Source organism: Triturus cristatus, chromosome 3_2 (assembly GCF_964204655.1).
Source record: "Triturus cristatus chromosome 3_2, aTriCri1.1, whole genome shotgun sequence".
NCBI lineage: Eukaryota > Metazoa > Chordata > Amphibia > Caudata > Salamandridae > Triturus > Triturus cristatus.
Window position 1 is genome coordinate 776,094,177 of NC_140584.1, and position 12,753 is coordinate 776,106,929.

Sequence of the window (12,753 nt, forward strand, 5' to 3'; positions counted from 1 at the left end):
CCCCAAGAAATGACGTGGGGCATTGGTGCTAATGCACTGGTTAGTTCGTCTTTCCGGTGTGCAGTCCCTTTCTGCTTTGACCTAGTCAGCCGGGTTGGACCTGTCGAATGTGTTTCCGGAATAACCCTGAAGATAATTTTCCTTCCTCAAGCTAAGTTAGGACTCAGAATGTCAAATTGGGTGAAAGCTACTGTTTCCACCCAAATCAACATTTTGATAAAGGCCATTACGTTTACAAATGGGAAAGCTGCGATTGGAGCTCAAGCGTCCACGTTCTGCAGCTAACAGTGAGGTGCAATGCAGCACTATTGATAATTACATTACGCTGTAAAGAAATATGCGGGTTTTTATGTCAGTAAGAGACCGCAACTTTTATATGGCCAAGTCCATGCACATTCTAAAGATCCTTTGACGTAAGCGCCCTCTTTTGTCGGAGTCATGTTGATAACATACACAACACTCGTGGCCCCGCATGGAGATGAGTTCACGTGGGGCTTTAGAATGCCTGGATTAGCACAAAGCGATCCAGAGGCGGCCTACCGACCCTGCTCACGGCAGCCGGCTGGAGCAGATAATAACAAATACAGGACACTCACCGAGTGAAATATAAACTAAGGCACAGTGCTCGCACTTTCTGTGCGACTCTTACAGTCATGTTCCAGTTCATAGGTGAAAGACAGTGTGACACCGCGTCACCTGAATCTTCTGCGCACTAACAATACACAGTCAACCTGCGACCCAAAGAGAAACATCCACCGTGCCCTGGAAACAAAGACTGCTGCTGCTGACCGCATTGTAGATGGAAATAACTGTCCATTCACCCCGTCGGGTGAAATGGAGGCCTTTTGTCTGCTTCGAGGGCCCTATATATAAGGGACGCATGGAGCCGGTTGCGTTGTACGTACCAAGCTGCAGAAACAGAGCAGAGGTAAGTGAGCGTTCGTCCGCTGCATGTGTCAATGTACAGGCAGTTCTAAAATGGCAAGTCAAAATGTTGTAAGGGTGGAATGCGCGGATAGCGTGAAAGAGAAATAATTCGTTTTTTTAAATTTGCTTTTGAGGCTTTAGGAAGCGCCGGCACATGCATACGGCCAGGAACACATGGCTGAGTGAACTGAGAGCTCGCTGTTCACATATGCGGTGACCTCAAATTCACGTCACGAGCTTGAAACTCAGCAAGGCTGTTCCCCCAAGATGGGAAAACTGAGCACCACCGGATTGAGCAGCAACAACACTTGTCATCCAAAGTGCTTAGAAACAGTAGAGTGTGGTATTAAACGCTATAAGCTATACGATGTATACAACCGTGATGGGGAGTCTTTCTTTTCTGCGTCATGGTTTGTACACCCCAAGAGGTGAATGTCTAGAGTTACCTATCGAAGTGTACCACACTCCCCCTACTCGTCCTCTTACTAATGTGTGGCCGTTTCTCAGGACATATATTGATATTACAGTTGATCAGTGACAGCCTACAGATCAGTTTACTCAGGGGCAGGGTAAGGTGGCCTAAACCCGGGTACTTTGTGGCTCGTACTCTTCACAGACCATCCATTTGACCTCCACACCAGCTCGCAGGATTCACGTTGCTCAAAATCCATGGCATTCGCACATCAGTGGGTAAGAGGGAACCTGTGCATGATGGGAAGACAGACTGCTCCTCAGGGAGGTCCATCTGTAGATTGACAGGACATCAATGCCCTTCACTAGAGAGTGCGGCAAAGGAAAATGTACGGCAGGCTGGTAAACGGACTCCGAAGGGATCGTACCCAGGGCACTCAATGAGTGGCAGTGATCATTAACTGGATTGAAGCATATGCCAACGTCACGACAGGGGGCAGAGAAAAGGGAGTTAGAGAAGCATTTCGTATGAAACGCTAGAATTCTTGGCCTTCCTCCAGTGCTGAATTTGTAAATTAATACGTGCCAGGGCCCTGACCCGGAAGCCACTGCAGCTTGCACCATCCATCACCCCTGTCATTGCTGCCAAAACAACTACTAACCATCTCTCTCGCCTGTGAGTGCGACAGCTCAAATTATTGCAAGTCCCCACAGCTAAAGGGGACCTGCAATGGCTGGGGAGGCGGCATTAGTAATTTTTAATGCATATTGTATTCATAAACAAACCTTGCTCTGCTCATCTCTAAATTAGATGAGCAGCGCCACCATGTGGCAGGTGGTCATAAGTGCTGTGTTGACAATTTATTGCCGGTGCCCAGCACCGGAAACCCATTAAGTGCTGGTGCTGAGCATGGGACACCACTGGCTCAAATTAAGCAGTGCCTTCCTCAAGGCAAGCAAACAGAAAATCACCTGGTGTTTAATGTCCTCATTAAGAGTGGGCTGTTATGATCCTAGGAGTATGGCACCAGAATATCATATCCAAAATATCGTCTGACAGAAATATTGTGTCCTAAAGATGAATTACAAAAACATCACCTCATTACAGTTATTAATAGAAGATGTACACCTTATTGGGTCATACTTTTGTAAAAGAAGTTTAGGACAAAATATTTCAGTTAGATGATATATTTGCTATCAACATTTAGACATACACCAGCCACTAGCATCAGGTCATCCTTTATCGAATTTTAGATTCAGCGCACTAGCACCTATCGCCACTGGAGTGTTCTATTTTTTTATGCTTCGATGCTCTATGCCCTACATCATATACACAAAGTGGTGTTAAGCCATTTTTTGTGGCTTACCGCCACTTTGTAAGTAGGCTAGCCTTTCATGCAGATATCTGCGTGAAAGGGGCGTGCAATGGGTGTTGCTGTGGGCATTCCACCTCAAACCCATTGCTTTTTGACGCTGCCCCAGATTTACAAGGAGCTGTAAATCTGTGGCAGCGCCAAAAACTAATGCCATGCAAGAGCAGGTGTTAGAATGGCGCACAAGAAGAAATGCTTTTATTTCTCCTTGTTTTTGCTTTTTTTTGGGATGCTGCATTCAGCAGCACACATAGACAATCAAAAAGCCATTAATGATTGTTTATGTGCAGGAAGGTGTCACTTCCTTGTACATAAACAATCATTAAATAATGATGATTTGCTACTTCTATGTGTGCTGCAGAATGCAACACACATAGAAGTAACAATTAGCCATTAAGGATTGTTTATGTACATGAAGGGACACCTTCCTGCACATAAACAATCATTCCCTGCAACCCAAGCACCTTACACTATGGTGCAAGGGTGCCTGCTTTGGCGCTAGGCAGCTACCTTTAGCACCAGCGGTAGAGAAAACATAGGGGTGTGTCATATAGTAGTAACTACGGCGTATCCCTGTGTTTTGCAAATGATGAAGAGCAGCACTCTCAAATTTGGCGCGTCTCCACTCTCCGTCATTTTGTTGTACATATGCCCATAAGTTCCAAGAGGCCACTTTCAAGCTACCTCGGTATTTTAATAAAATTTTGAAATAACATTCAGGCTCTTCCTGAACATGCTATTATCTGCTTCTACCTTCTGGTGCTGTCCTAGGAAGACACATTCCTTTCAACCTGGCTGTTTGTACCTCGTTAGAATAGCTGCAGATGTTTGGATGTTTCTCCAACAGAGACCAGCAAGCGGGTAAGAACAGCCAAATCATGTTGCAGGGAGCAGATGTGGAAAGCAAAGCAAGCACTGCCAAAGCCAACAGGTCTGGCTTTTTTTTTGCTAACGCATACAAAAGGATGCACAAATGCTGTTTGCATTCATGCACTCTCTCTACCACCAGTCTGATAATAGACATTTTGAGGTGGACACGCTATGGCTGTTTGAGGGAACAAACTGGGGTTATTTTGTGGCCATCATCAAAGAAAGAAGGAATATGATTCCCTGTCTACCAACAGCACTGCATACTGCGAGAGACTGACTTCACCAAAGCAGGCCTGTGCTGGAATTAGTGTCTGTAGCCTACAAATATCCTCTGACAAGTTCTGTAGATATTAATTCTTAATATACCACAATATCACTGTCAACCTTTTTTGTAAAAAAACACACATATTGTACAGCTGCCTAAATACCCTAAATGGAACCATCGTTAAGATAAACTGTTTACAGAAATAGGAAAATAAACCCAAAAGGATTATTCATTACAATTCGGGAAATTAGAACCGGATCAACAAGTAGGGGAAATAACAGTCAGATGACGGGGCAAAGGCCAATCATGGATAGTTGCCAAGTAAAGCACTCAAGATACAAGGGTCCCTCCCCTCTGCACCACAGCTTTCAGTCCCAGGAACAGGTTTGAAGCATCGGGAGATTCAGCTAGCTGAAGCAGGGGCCTGCTAGAAGGGAAAACCGAAACTGCTGTAAGCCTTGGTCAGAGGAGCTTATCACTGTTACTAAGTAAGCTGTGAGTAGTTGGTGCTGGGGATAGAGCCTGGCTGAGGGCCAGGCTTTGCATCAGTCTCCATGTGTCTGAACCAACATGTTACATTCTAGATACAGTGCAAGCAACTAGTGGTTACTGTATATGAAATAATAGCTGCTTGGACTCACCCACTGTGAATACACACCCAGCTGCAGTCCTCATGCTTTTTCTTTAAGACGTTTATTGACATCTAAGTTATTTTCGAGTGCACCCCAAGAAGCAGTAGATCAACAGTGTTGAATTTGTAAGTGTCTTCCCCTCACCAAATAGCCGGCTTTTCCAGATGTGTCATCTGGTAGGTTCTTGGTGTGTGTCAAACAGTATAAGTGTAAGCCAAAGGGGGATAGGTGAAACTTGAGAAACCATAACGAAATATGTGAAATAACCCAAAAAAATCTTAACAACCATGTCTACAGGTGTAGAGGGGAGCGAGTATTGGCTATTCCATAGGGATGTATGTATATGTGCAGTTACTTGTTAACAGCTGTCAGCTTACTCGGGTCTTATGGTGGCAGTGTCTGGCAAGTCCAGATCCAAGGGGGTGGGTAGGGATTAGTAGTGGCTGCACCGTATGTATGGCTGGTGGGAGTTTGCAATATCGGTCATTCAGAGTGGCGTATGCCACGGGCCTTAATTACTTATTCTCCAGCATTATTGTCCCCATCCCCGTCTCTGTCAGTGCAAGTCGTGACAACCCTCTCCCAGGTCTCTAGTTTTGGCCCTCCGTCAGATTTCCACACCATTGCTATTCTGCAGCGCGCTAAGGCCAGAACCAAGTCAATGAACCGAGAGCCCACTTTCAGCGCTTTGGGTCTGGGAAAGCTCCCAAGAGATAGATCTGTATCGTATAGGAAAGGGTGCGCCCCAGTGTGTTCTGAAACCGCTGCAATATCGCAGTCTAGAAAGTATGCAATAGTTGGCATCCCCTAGTCATAAGGCAGAAGTCTGCGTCAAACGGTTGACAGCGTGGACAGCTTTGGGGTTCTCCCCCATACATAATCTGTGTTATATGTGGGTTGAGGTACCTAATCGGTAGATTGTTAAACTGCATATATTTCAGCTTGGTTTTGCATGAGACTTTCTTGGGGTATTCTATTTCCCTCTTCTATTCTTTATCTGGGATGTCATGTCCCAGTTTCGCTTTCCATGATGCTTTGACTGCCCCCCCCCCACAAAAGGTGCATCCAAGGGGAGTAGAGGGCCCCCCCGAACCAGTCCACAGGAACCTGCTGTAGAATGTCCGCTCCAGGAAATAGAGCCTATTCTATCTTCAGCACCCCCCTCAGGTCTGCCACGAGGAGCCTTCACAGGGGCAAGGTTGGTGACCAAGGTCAGCCGTGACCTATGTGTCAATCTCCCAGGATGGGCCTGTAGCCCCCGGGTTCCGCAGTTCTCAGCTCATATCATAAACAGGTCAAACCAGGTCTTTAACTGACTGTGGTGTCATCACGCAGAGACCTTCACTGTCTATCAGTGAGCTTTCTTGATCTAAGTCCGTGGCCTGACTCCCAGATGGGGAGTCCCATTCAGATTTCTGCCCCATCTGCGTGGCAATGTCTACCGCCACTTTCAGCGCCTTAGCCCACTCCAGCTTCATCTGTAATTTAGTAGGTTTTCACAGAGTGCCCTGGCTCCTGGACTGGAGAGGTCACTGTTTGCGCTTGATTGTGTTCAGCCGAGGCTTCCGACGGGTGCCCACCAGAGATGATCCAGCTCTTTATGCCTCTAGCCAGTTCCATGCCTCCTTTGGTTCCTCACAGAAGTGGGTGTTCTCATCCAGTATGATCTTCAGCTTGGCCTGGAACATGAGGGAGTATTGCAGTCCCTCCTCTTTCAGCACCCTCTTCACCTCCATATACAATGCTCTCTAAATTTGCACTGCAAGAGTGTAATCAGGAAACAGGGTCATCCTTCTATTTCCAACTTGGCAGCATCTGTTCCTCTGTGATGTCCCTGCTATACATCCTTCCTAGGATCAGGGGATGCTCCGTCATTCCCCTGCTAACGTTTATGTCACTTTTTCAGAATGCAGGCATCGTATTTTGGGAGCCACAACAAAAGGTTTCTGTGGTTGCCAGACAATCAGATCATCTGGTTCATCGAATCCTCTGAGGTGCTGTGGATTTCAAATTAAAGGAAAAAATCTCCAATTGGTTTTGTGTTTATTTTTCAAATGTATTTGAGGATCCTGATTCTTGAAAGGTCCCCTATTCAATGATCAAGGTATACAAGTCCCTCTTTTTTAACCCTTCAAAGCCCGCTTAACGCCTTTGTGTAGTGCAAACTTCTCAAAATCTACTGACCGGATTTACACCGAATCAAGTAAAGGAACACCTGTATGTAAAGTTCTAGATTCTTGCCAAGGTTGATGTCAATCCATTTAACAGTTTTTTCTGTAGCAGAGAGTAAACAGCCAACTGGTAAAATGTCAGAGCAGAAGAGTATCAAATCCAGCAGTGGCCAAGAGCAGGTAAAAGCACATCTGACTTGTGGTACAGTTGTGTTAAAGGGAAGTCAATATGTGCTACGAGTAGTAAATGGAGAATCAGGCATGTTAATGAGTATGGCAAATGGGAAATCATTTGGACACTGGATGCCTGATATTAAGTTAGACTCACATTGTAGAGAAGGAGTGAAGGCAGACCCATGAACCTCATGGGGCAAAAGTGCAATTGAGGAGTAACTCTGTGCTAACAAATTTATTGTATGGATGTTGGACATAAGCCGAATGGGAAAATACTAAGGGGTTCAATAAAATGTTGGACGGAAAGCAAACCGACTGACTCCTTGTCCGAACGACCGACCACAATGCTTCTGATCACCATTGTGAAAGTCTCCCATTGACTTCAATGGCAGCCTGTGTTCTGACTGACAACACAGGTTCCCATAGAAAAAAGGGTGGTTGAGGAAAACCTTTCACCCTGTGGCGGGCACCACAAGGGGGGTCTAATGGGTACCCTCGTGGCCCCCAACCGGAGGCCTGCGGATGAAGGTGGGCCTGCTAGGCCCCCAAAGTCAGTTTCCGACAGCCTTTTCGTGTCAGACAGACTGATTCGGAAAGGTTGTCTGAATCCGACATCGTAATCCGTTGGTCAGAAACACGGTCTGTAGAGCTGTAAAATTTGGCTTGGACCGACTCAGAGTGTCCGAATGCCGGTCGGAAGTGATTCGAACTGACCAAACGGTTTGCTTTCTGACCAAGAACATCGCAGACCGATTCGGAAACATAGGTTCCGACATGGTTTAGGGGAATCCGACTGTCGTTCGGAGCCTTTCTGGCCAACATCGTAATCAGCCCCTAAATTGGCCTTAGCTAGGCAAGTGAAAGGAAAGACGTTGGGCATACATTATATTATATGGAGAAGTGTGGCTCACTGGTTAGAGCAGGCAGACCCTGAATCAGAGGTCAGACCCGGGACCAGGGTTCAATTCCCGACGCGGCAGGGTCTTGAGCTCAAATGTCCATGGACTCGATAATTCTCGCTTCGGTGCCTGACCTAATCATGGGTTCACACTCTGCAACTCTGGGCATTAAGCTTGCTTAATCTCCACAACGGCCCCCCGCGGCGGGATGCCTGGCTTTCACCTTGGGGATGCCCTGTAGGGGCTATCTCACAGGGAAAAGCCAGGACGGGTTCCCAAGGCAAGCGCGGAGATACCCCTTCGGGGGTCGATTCAGGCGCTATATAAGAAACATAATAATAATAATATTAGGTAGGCGCATGTGAAATAAAACACAGGCCACTTATACAAACAGGAATCAGACATGCACTGATTGTTTTATAGTATAAAAACAAGCATGCAACTCATATGTAACTTTGTTTTACTCCTTCACGTTATTTTTATATTTTGCAGATGAAAATTATCTTCTATGAGGACCGTGACTTTCAGGGCCACTCTTATGAGTGCAGCTCTGACTGTTCTGACTTGAACTATCACTTCAGTCGCTGCAACTCCATTCAAGTTCTCAGTGGTTGCTGGATGCTCCATGAACTACCTGCCTACATGGGGCGGCAGTACTTCCTTCAGAAGGGGGACTATCCTGACTTCCCTTACTGGATGGGGAATAACAGCTCTATCATGTCTTGCCTCATGATTCCACAAGTAAGATTGGCTTAATTTGTGTTCTAAGCAGGGTCTATTACAGTTGTGTACAATCAACTTGTTTGTAGACTATTGTGGTAAACTGTTGGTGTTGGGTTAATTTGCACTTTTCTATGAAATACGAAAGAGAATATTTTGATGGATGCGTAAATGGCTTGCACTTTCTCAGTGCTCACACTAATGAAGAATATCTACTTTTTCCAATGTTTTGTTAGTTTATTCCCTTTAGATTACTTAACAAGATAATTTAGATTGGACAATCTACTTCGATAATATACCTAGATTAGATGACCAAGTGTTACTTTACTCCCTTTAGATTCAGTAAAGTTCATAGTATTGATCTCACAGAATAAGTGACCTTAACTGTATAAGGGTTCAAGTTTGTCAAGTGTTTGTTAGGAGCTCTCCAGGTCTGCCATGGATTACTAGGGTTACATACCTGTGATTCTGCCTCATACCTCTTCTACTAATACATTTAAAATACCAAACAATAAACACCCCAAACTGAATTGGACAAAATATAACAAATTTTAATACGCAACATGACATTAAAATGACAAAAATTTTAGAAAGGGAGACACAGATATGAATTTGAATGCTTTAAATAAAAATAGCCACAACAAGTTCTCTCTGCCAACAATAGTCTATGGAAGTAGTAGACCAAGAACTAGGCACAATTCCTGGATGACCGCGACAGAGGGTGGGTCAGATAAACCAAGCAAGTTCATCCTGGTCAAAGATTTTCCCTTATGATTTACGGCCTGATTTTGCATTCAGCCGACGGGGTACTCCATCACAAACGTGACGGGTATATTCCGTCCGTTGTATTAAAAGTGCTATAGGATATAATGTACTTGTAATACGTGGAAGGGATATCTGTCACGTTTGTCTGAATTTCACAGCCACTAAGACGTTTGAAATGCAGTGTAACATCTATTTGGAATGTATCAGTTGTAACTGCAAGCCAGAGTAACTGAACTAGCATTGGCAAAATATAATAATGACAATAGTAATGTGGCTGAGGAGAACCATTGCCTAATCTTGTAGGTGCTACTACAGTGTAAGCAGATAATCAGGCATGCATACATAGCAGTTGATAAAATCTGCTGGCCTTAAGAGGGATACCAAACAGGCCACTCCATCAACCCAGTGTGACTGTGCCCAGAATTACCAAGTTTGCAAAAAACAGATATAGTAATCCCAGGTCTTTAAACTCCAGACCCAGTAATTCTGGGTATGGGTACACCAGATGCAGACCTGTGTGCAGTGCTCATGGGGCCCTGGGTAGCTGCTCTGCCCCACTTCTGCCCGACATTAGGAGCTGCAAATGCCCTCCAGCTCTCAAATTACATGTTCTGCCATTCCCCACTCCTTCTTCAACTGCTCCATACAAGTGGCAATGGTAGAGGGTATGTGCATGGCACTCACTCTTGGGAGGGGAAATGGCAGATTTGGACAAGATAATCTCGAGCCAATGTTGTGTTCTCCCTTCCTAGGGACATAACTCCTGACCCCTGGATTTAGGTGCAGGGATACCTGTCAGAATCGAAGATTCTGACTCTCATTATCTTCCATTATCCCTTATCGGGGACTTCGTAACGAGGGCACAAGAAGAATGCAATTAATGAGACATAATTGATTTTTGAAAACAATCAGGAAAAGGCCCACGGGAAATAGCTATAAGAGTGAGGACTCAGCAGATTCAGCTTGGCATTCTGCATAGATCATATGCCTCTCAAACAGATTACATTCGAATGGGCACTTGCACGATTGATGAGTGTGTGCGGGGCTGTGGGGGGACAGGGTCCTTCTTCCATATATTGTGGGCATGCCCTAGGATCCAAACATACTGGGAAGGTGCAACCTGTGTAATGAGGGAAGTGGTGGGTAAAGACGTCCCGCTTGAGCCTAGGTGGCTCATTTTGGGTGTGACGGGTGAAACATTGTGGCTGCAATGGGCCAAGACCTGGCTAGCTCTGGTGTGGGGGGGGGGTTGGCCAAAAAGGAAAATCGCCCGCACGTGGGGAGCAGAGACACTCCCCACACTTGCAGCCTGGAAGAAAGACCTTGACTGGTGCTATGGGGCAGAGCGGGTGATATATCAGAGCCGGGGATGCCCCCGGAAAGGGGAAAAGATATGGGGAGCCTGGGCCCAGTACAGAGGGTATGACTGAAAGGCAGTTGGGAGCGGGGCGCATCGATGTGGGAGAGCTGCTGCCGGGACTTACGACAAGAGAAGATTGCTGATGTAATATGGCCGCCTACGTTGGGGTGCATGTTGCGCATTGGTAACCCCGTATTGATTGTCTCTTCAAATATGCCATTATTACCCGATAATGTACTGAAGCTTGTTTTTGTTTCATTAAAAAGATTTATATATAAAAAAAAAAAATTTAAATCAGGAAAAGGAGGTAAACTATCCACAAAATTGTAAGTTGAAACCAAAATGACTATGAAATAAATTCCAACTGTGTTTGAAAGCTTAAGTTTAAATCAAGATATATTCCAACAGTATGAAAAGATTAAGATCGCAGAGGACAGGTTGCCCCATCCAGAGTATTCAGCTGGTGGGCCAGAGTGGAGAGAAAGTTCTCAGTGACACATATCTAAACATCAACTTTGCTGCCATTTTGTGTAATATAATTATTAAACATTCAAGAACGGATTAACAAAACACAAGATGATGCGCACTAGTTTGTAGGGAGCTTGGTCATCATCTCTAAAAAAGATATGCATATCAAAAGACCTATGTTTTTATGTGCACTCCGCACTCAGAAAGACTACTCATAAATCCCTTTGTGAATAGCTAACCATCATAAACTTACACAACAGTGTAAGTTTCCCTTTTTTCAGTCCCTGAGTGAGCATGTGAGTGAGACTCTATGTGAGTGTGAAACAGTGTGGATGAGACGATGAGTGATTCAGTGAGTCAGGGACAGTATGTTAGCATGTGAGTGAAACAGTGAGTGGGCATGTGAGTGAGGCAGTGTGAGTGAGGAAGGCTGTAAGTATGTGAGTGAGAGACAGTGCATGAGTGAAAGTGTGTGAGAGAAACAGCAGGTGGAAGACAGTGTGTGATCATGTAAATCAGACAGCGAGAATGTCAGTGAGTGCATGTGAGTAAGACTGTGTGCATGGGTCAGTATAAATGACACAGTGTGAGTGGCCAGTGTGCTTTCCTGTAAGCAAGACAGTGAGTGTGAGTGAGGATGTGAGTGTGTGAATGAGAGTATGTAAGACTGTGAGTGAAAGCGTGAGTGAGAATATGAGTAAGCATGTCAATAAAAGTATGCGCTTGTGAGACGGTGTTTAGGATTTGTATCGTAGTTTCCCTTTATTATTGTTTAAGCGCTGCATAAATACTTTTCACATTGCTTCCAAGTTAAGCCAGACTGCTTTGGTGCCAAGCTACTAGAGCCCTGAGTACAGGTTTATTTAGTGACTTTTGTGGGTCACTCTGACAAGGATTGTGTTTATTACTTCTGTGAGACTTTCAACCATCTCAAGTAATAACACACTTTCTTACCCTTAGCACGTTCTTAACGGTGAGAAAAAATGGGCTAAACATTGATTGACTTTATTCTTAACCTGTGAAAAATATTTGTGCTGAGATAGGTTTACTGCATGTTATAGAGCGCGTGGTGTAATTTCTGTTTGATGTGTCGTTACAGCACCGCGGATCGTACAGAATACGACTCTACGAGAGGAACAACTTTGGGGGGAAAATGATGGAATCGGCTTATGACTGCCCTTGTGTCAGTGATATATTTCAGCACATGGACATCCAGTCCTGCAATGTCTTTGATGGCTACTGGGTCTTTTATGATCAGCCAAACTATGGAGGCCGCCAGTACTACCTGCGGCCCGGGGAGTACAGGAGATTTAGTGACTGGGGTGCTATCAATGCCAGAGTTGGATCTTTTAGAAGGGTTGCAGACGTCTCTTAAAACAATGTACTGCATTTGTTTATGCTGCACAATCTCCCTTTTATGGTTATTAAAGCTTTTGAAATTCCTAAATTCCTTGTGGACTTGTGATTAAGTGGCTGAGTTTGAGAGCTGTAAAACCTGTTGCAATGATTTGTATAGAGTGTTGGAAAACATGATAACAACTGAGGTTGTTTGGAATTTCTTGCTATTGCTGCTTACTAAAACAAAGTAGAATAAACACCAGTACACTCACACACAAACACACAATACACATACAGTAAGTAGCATGTCACTAAAACGAACAAGCATTGGTAAATTCAGATAGTATTGTTTATTATGTTTTTTGCCGGGTGGTGTGGAT

The 12,753-nt window shown here is 44.8% G+C and overlaps 1 protein-coding gene across 1 annotated transcript; it reads left to right on the top strand.

The window, feature by feature from the left end:
• Positions 1–812: 812 nt before the first annotated feature.
• LOC146858081 (gamma-crystallin 2-like) lies at positions 813–12,482 on the top strand. Its single transcript, XM_085646869.1, has 3 exons — positions 813–928; positions 8,215–8,463; positions 12,135–12,482. The coding sequence occupies exons 1-3, from the start codon at positions 881–883 to the stop codon at positions 12,408–12,410; spliced, it is 573 nt and encodes a 190-aa protein (XP_085502995.1). The 5' UTR covers positions 813–880; the 3' UTR covers positions 12,411–12,482.
• Positions 12,483–12,753: the final 271 nt, after the last annotated feature.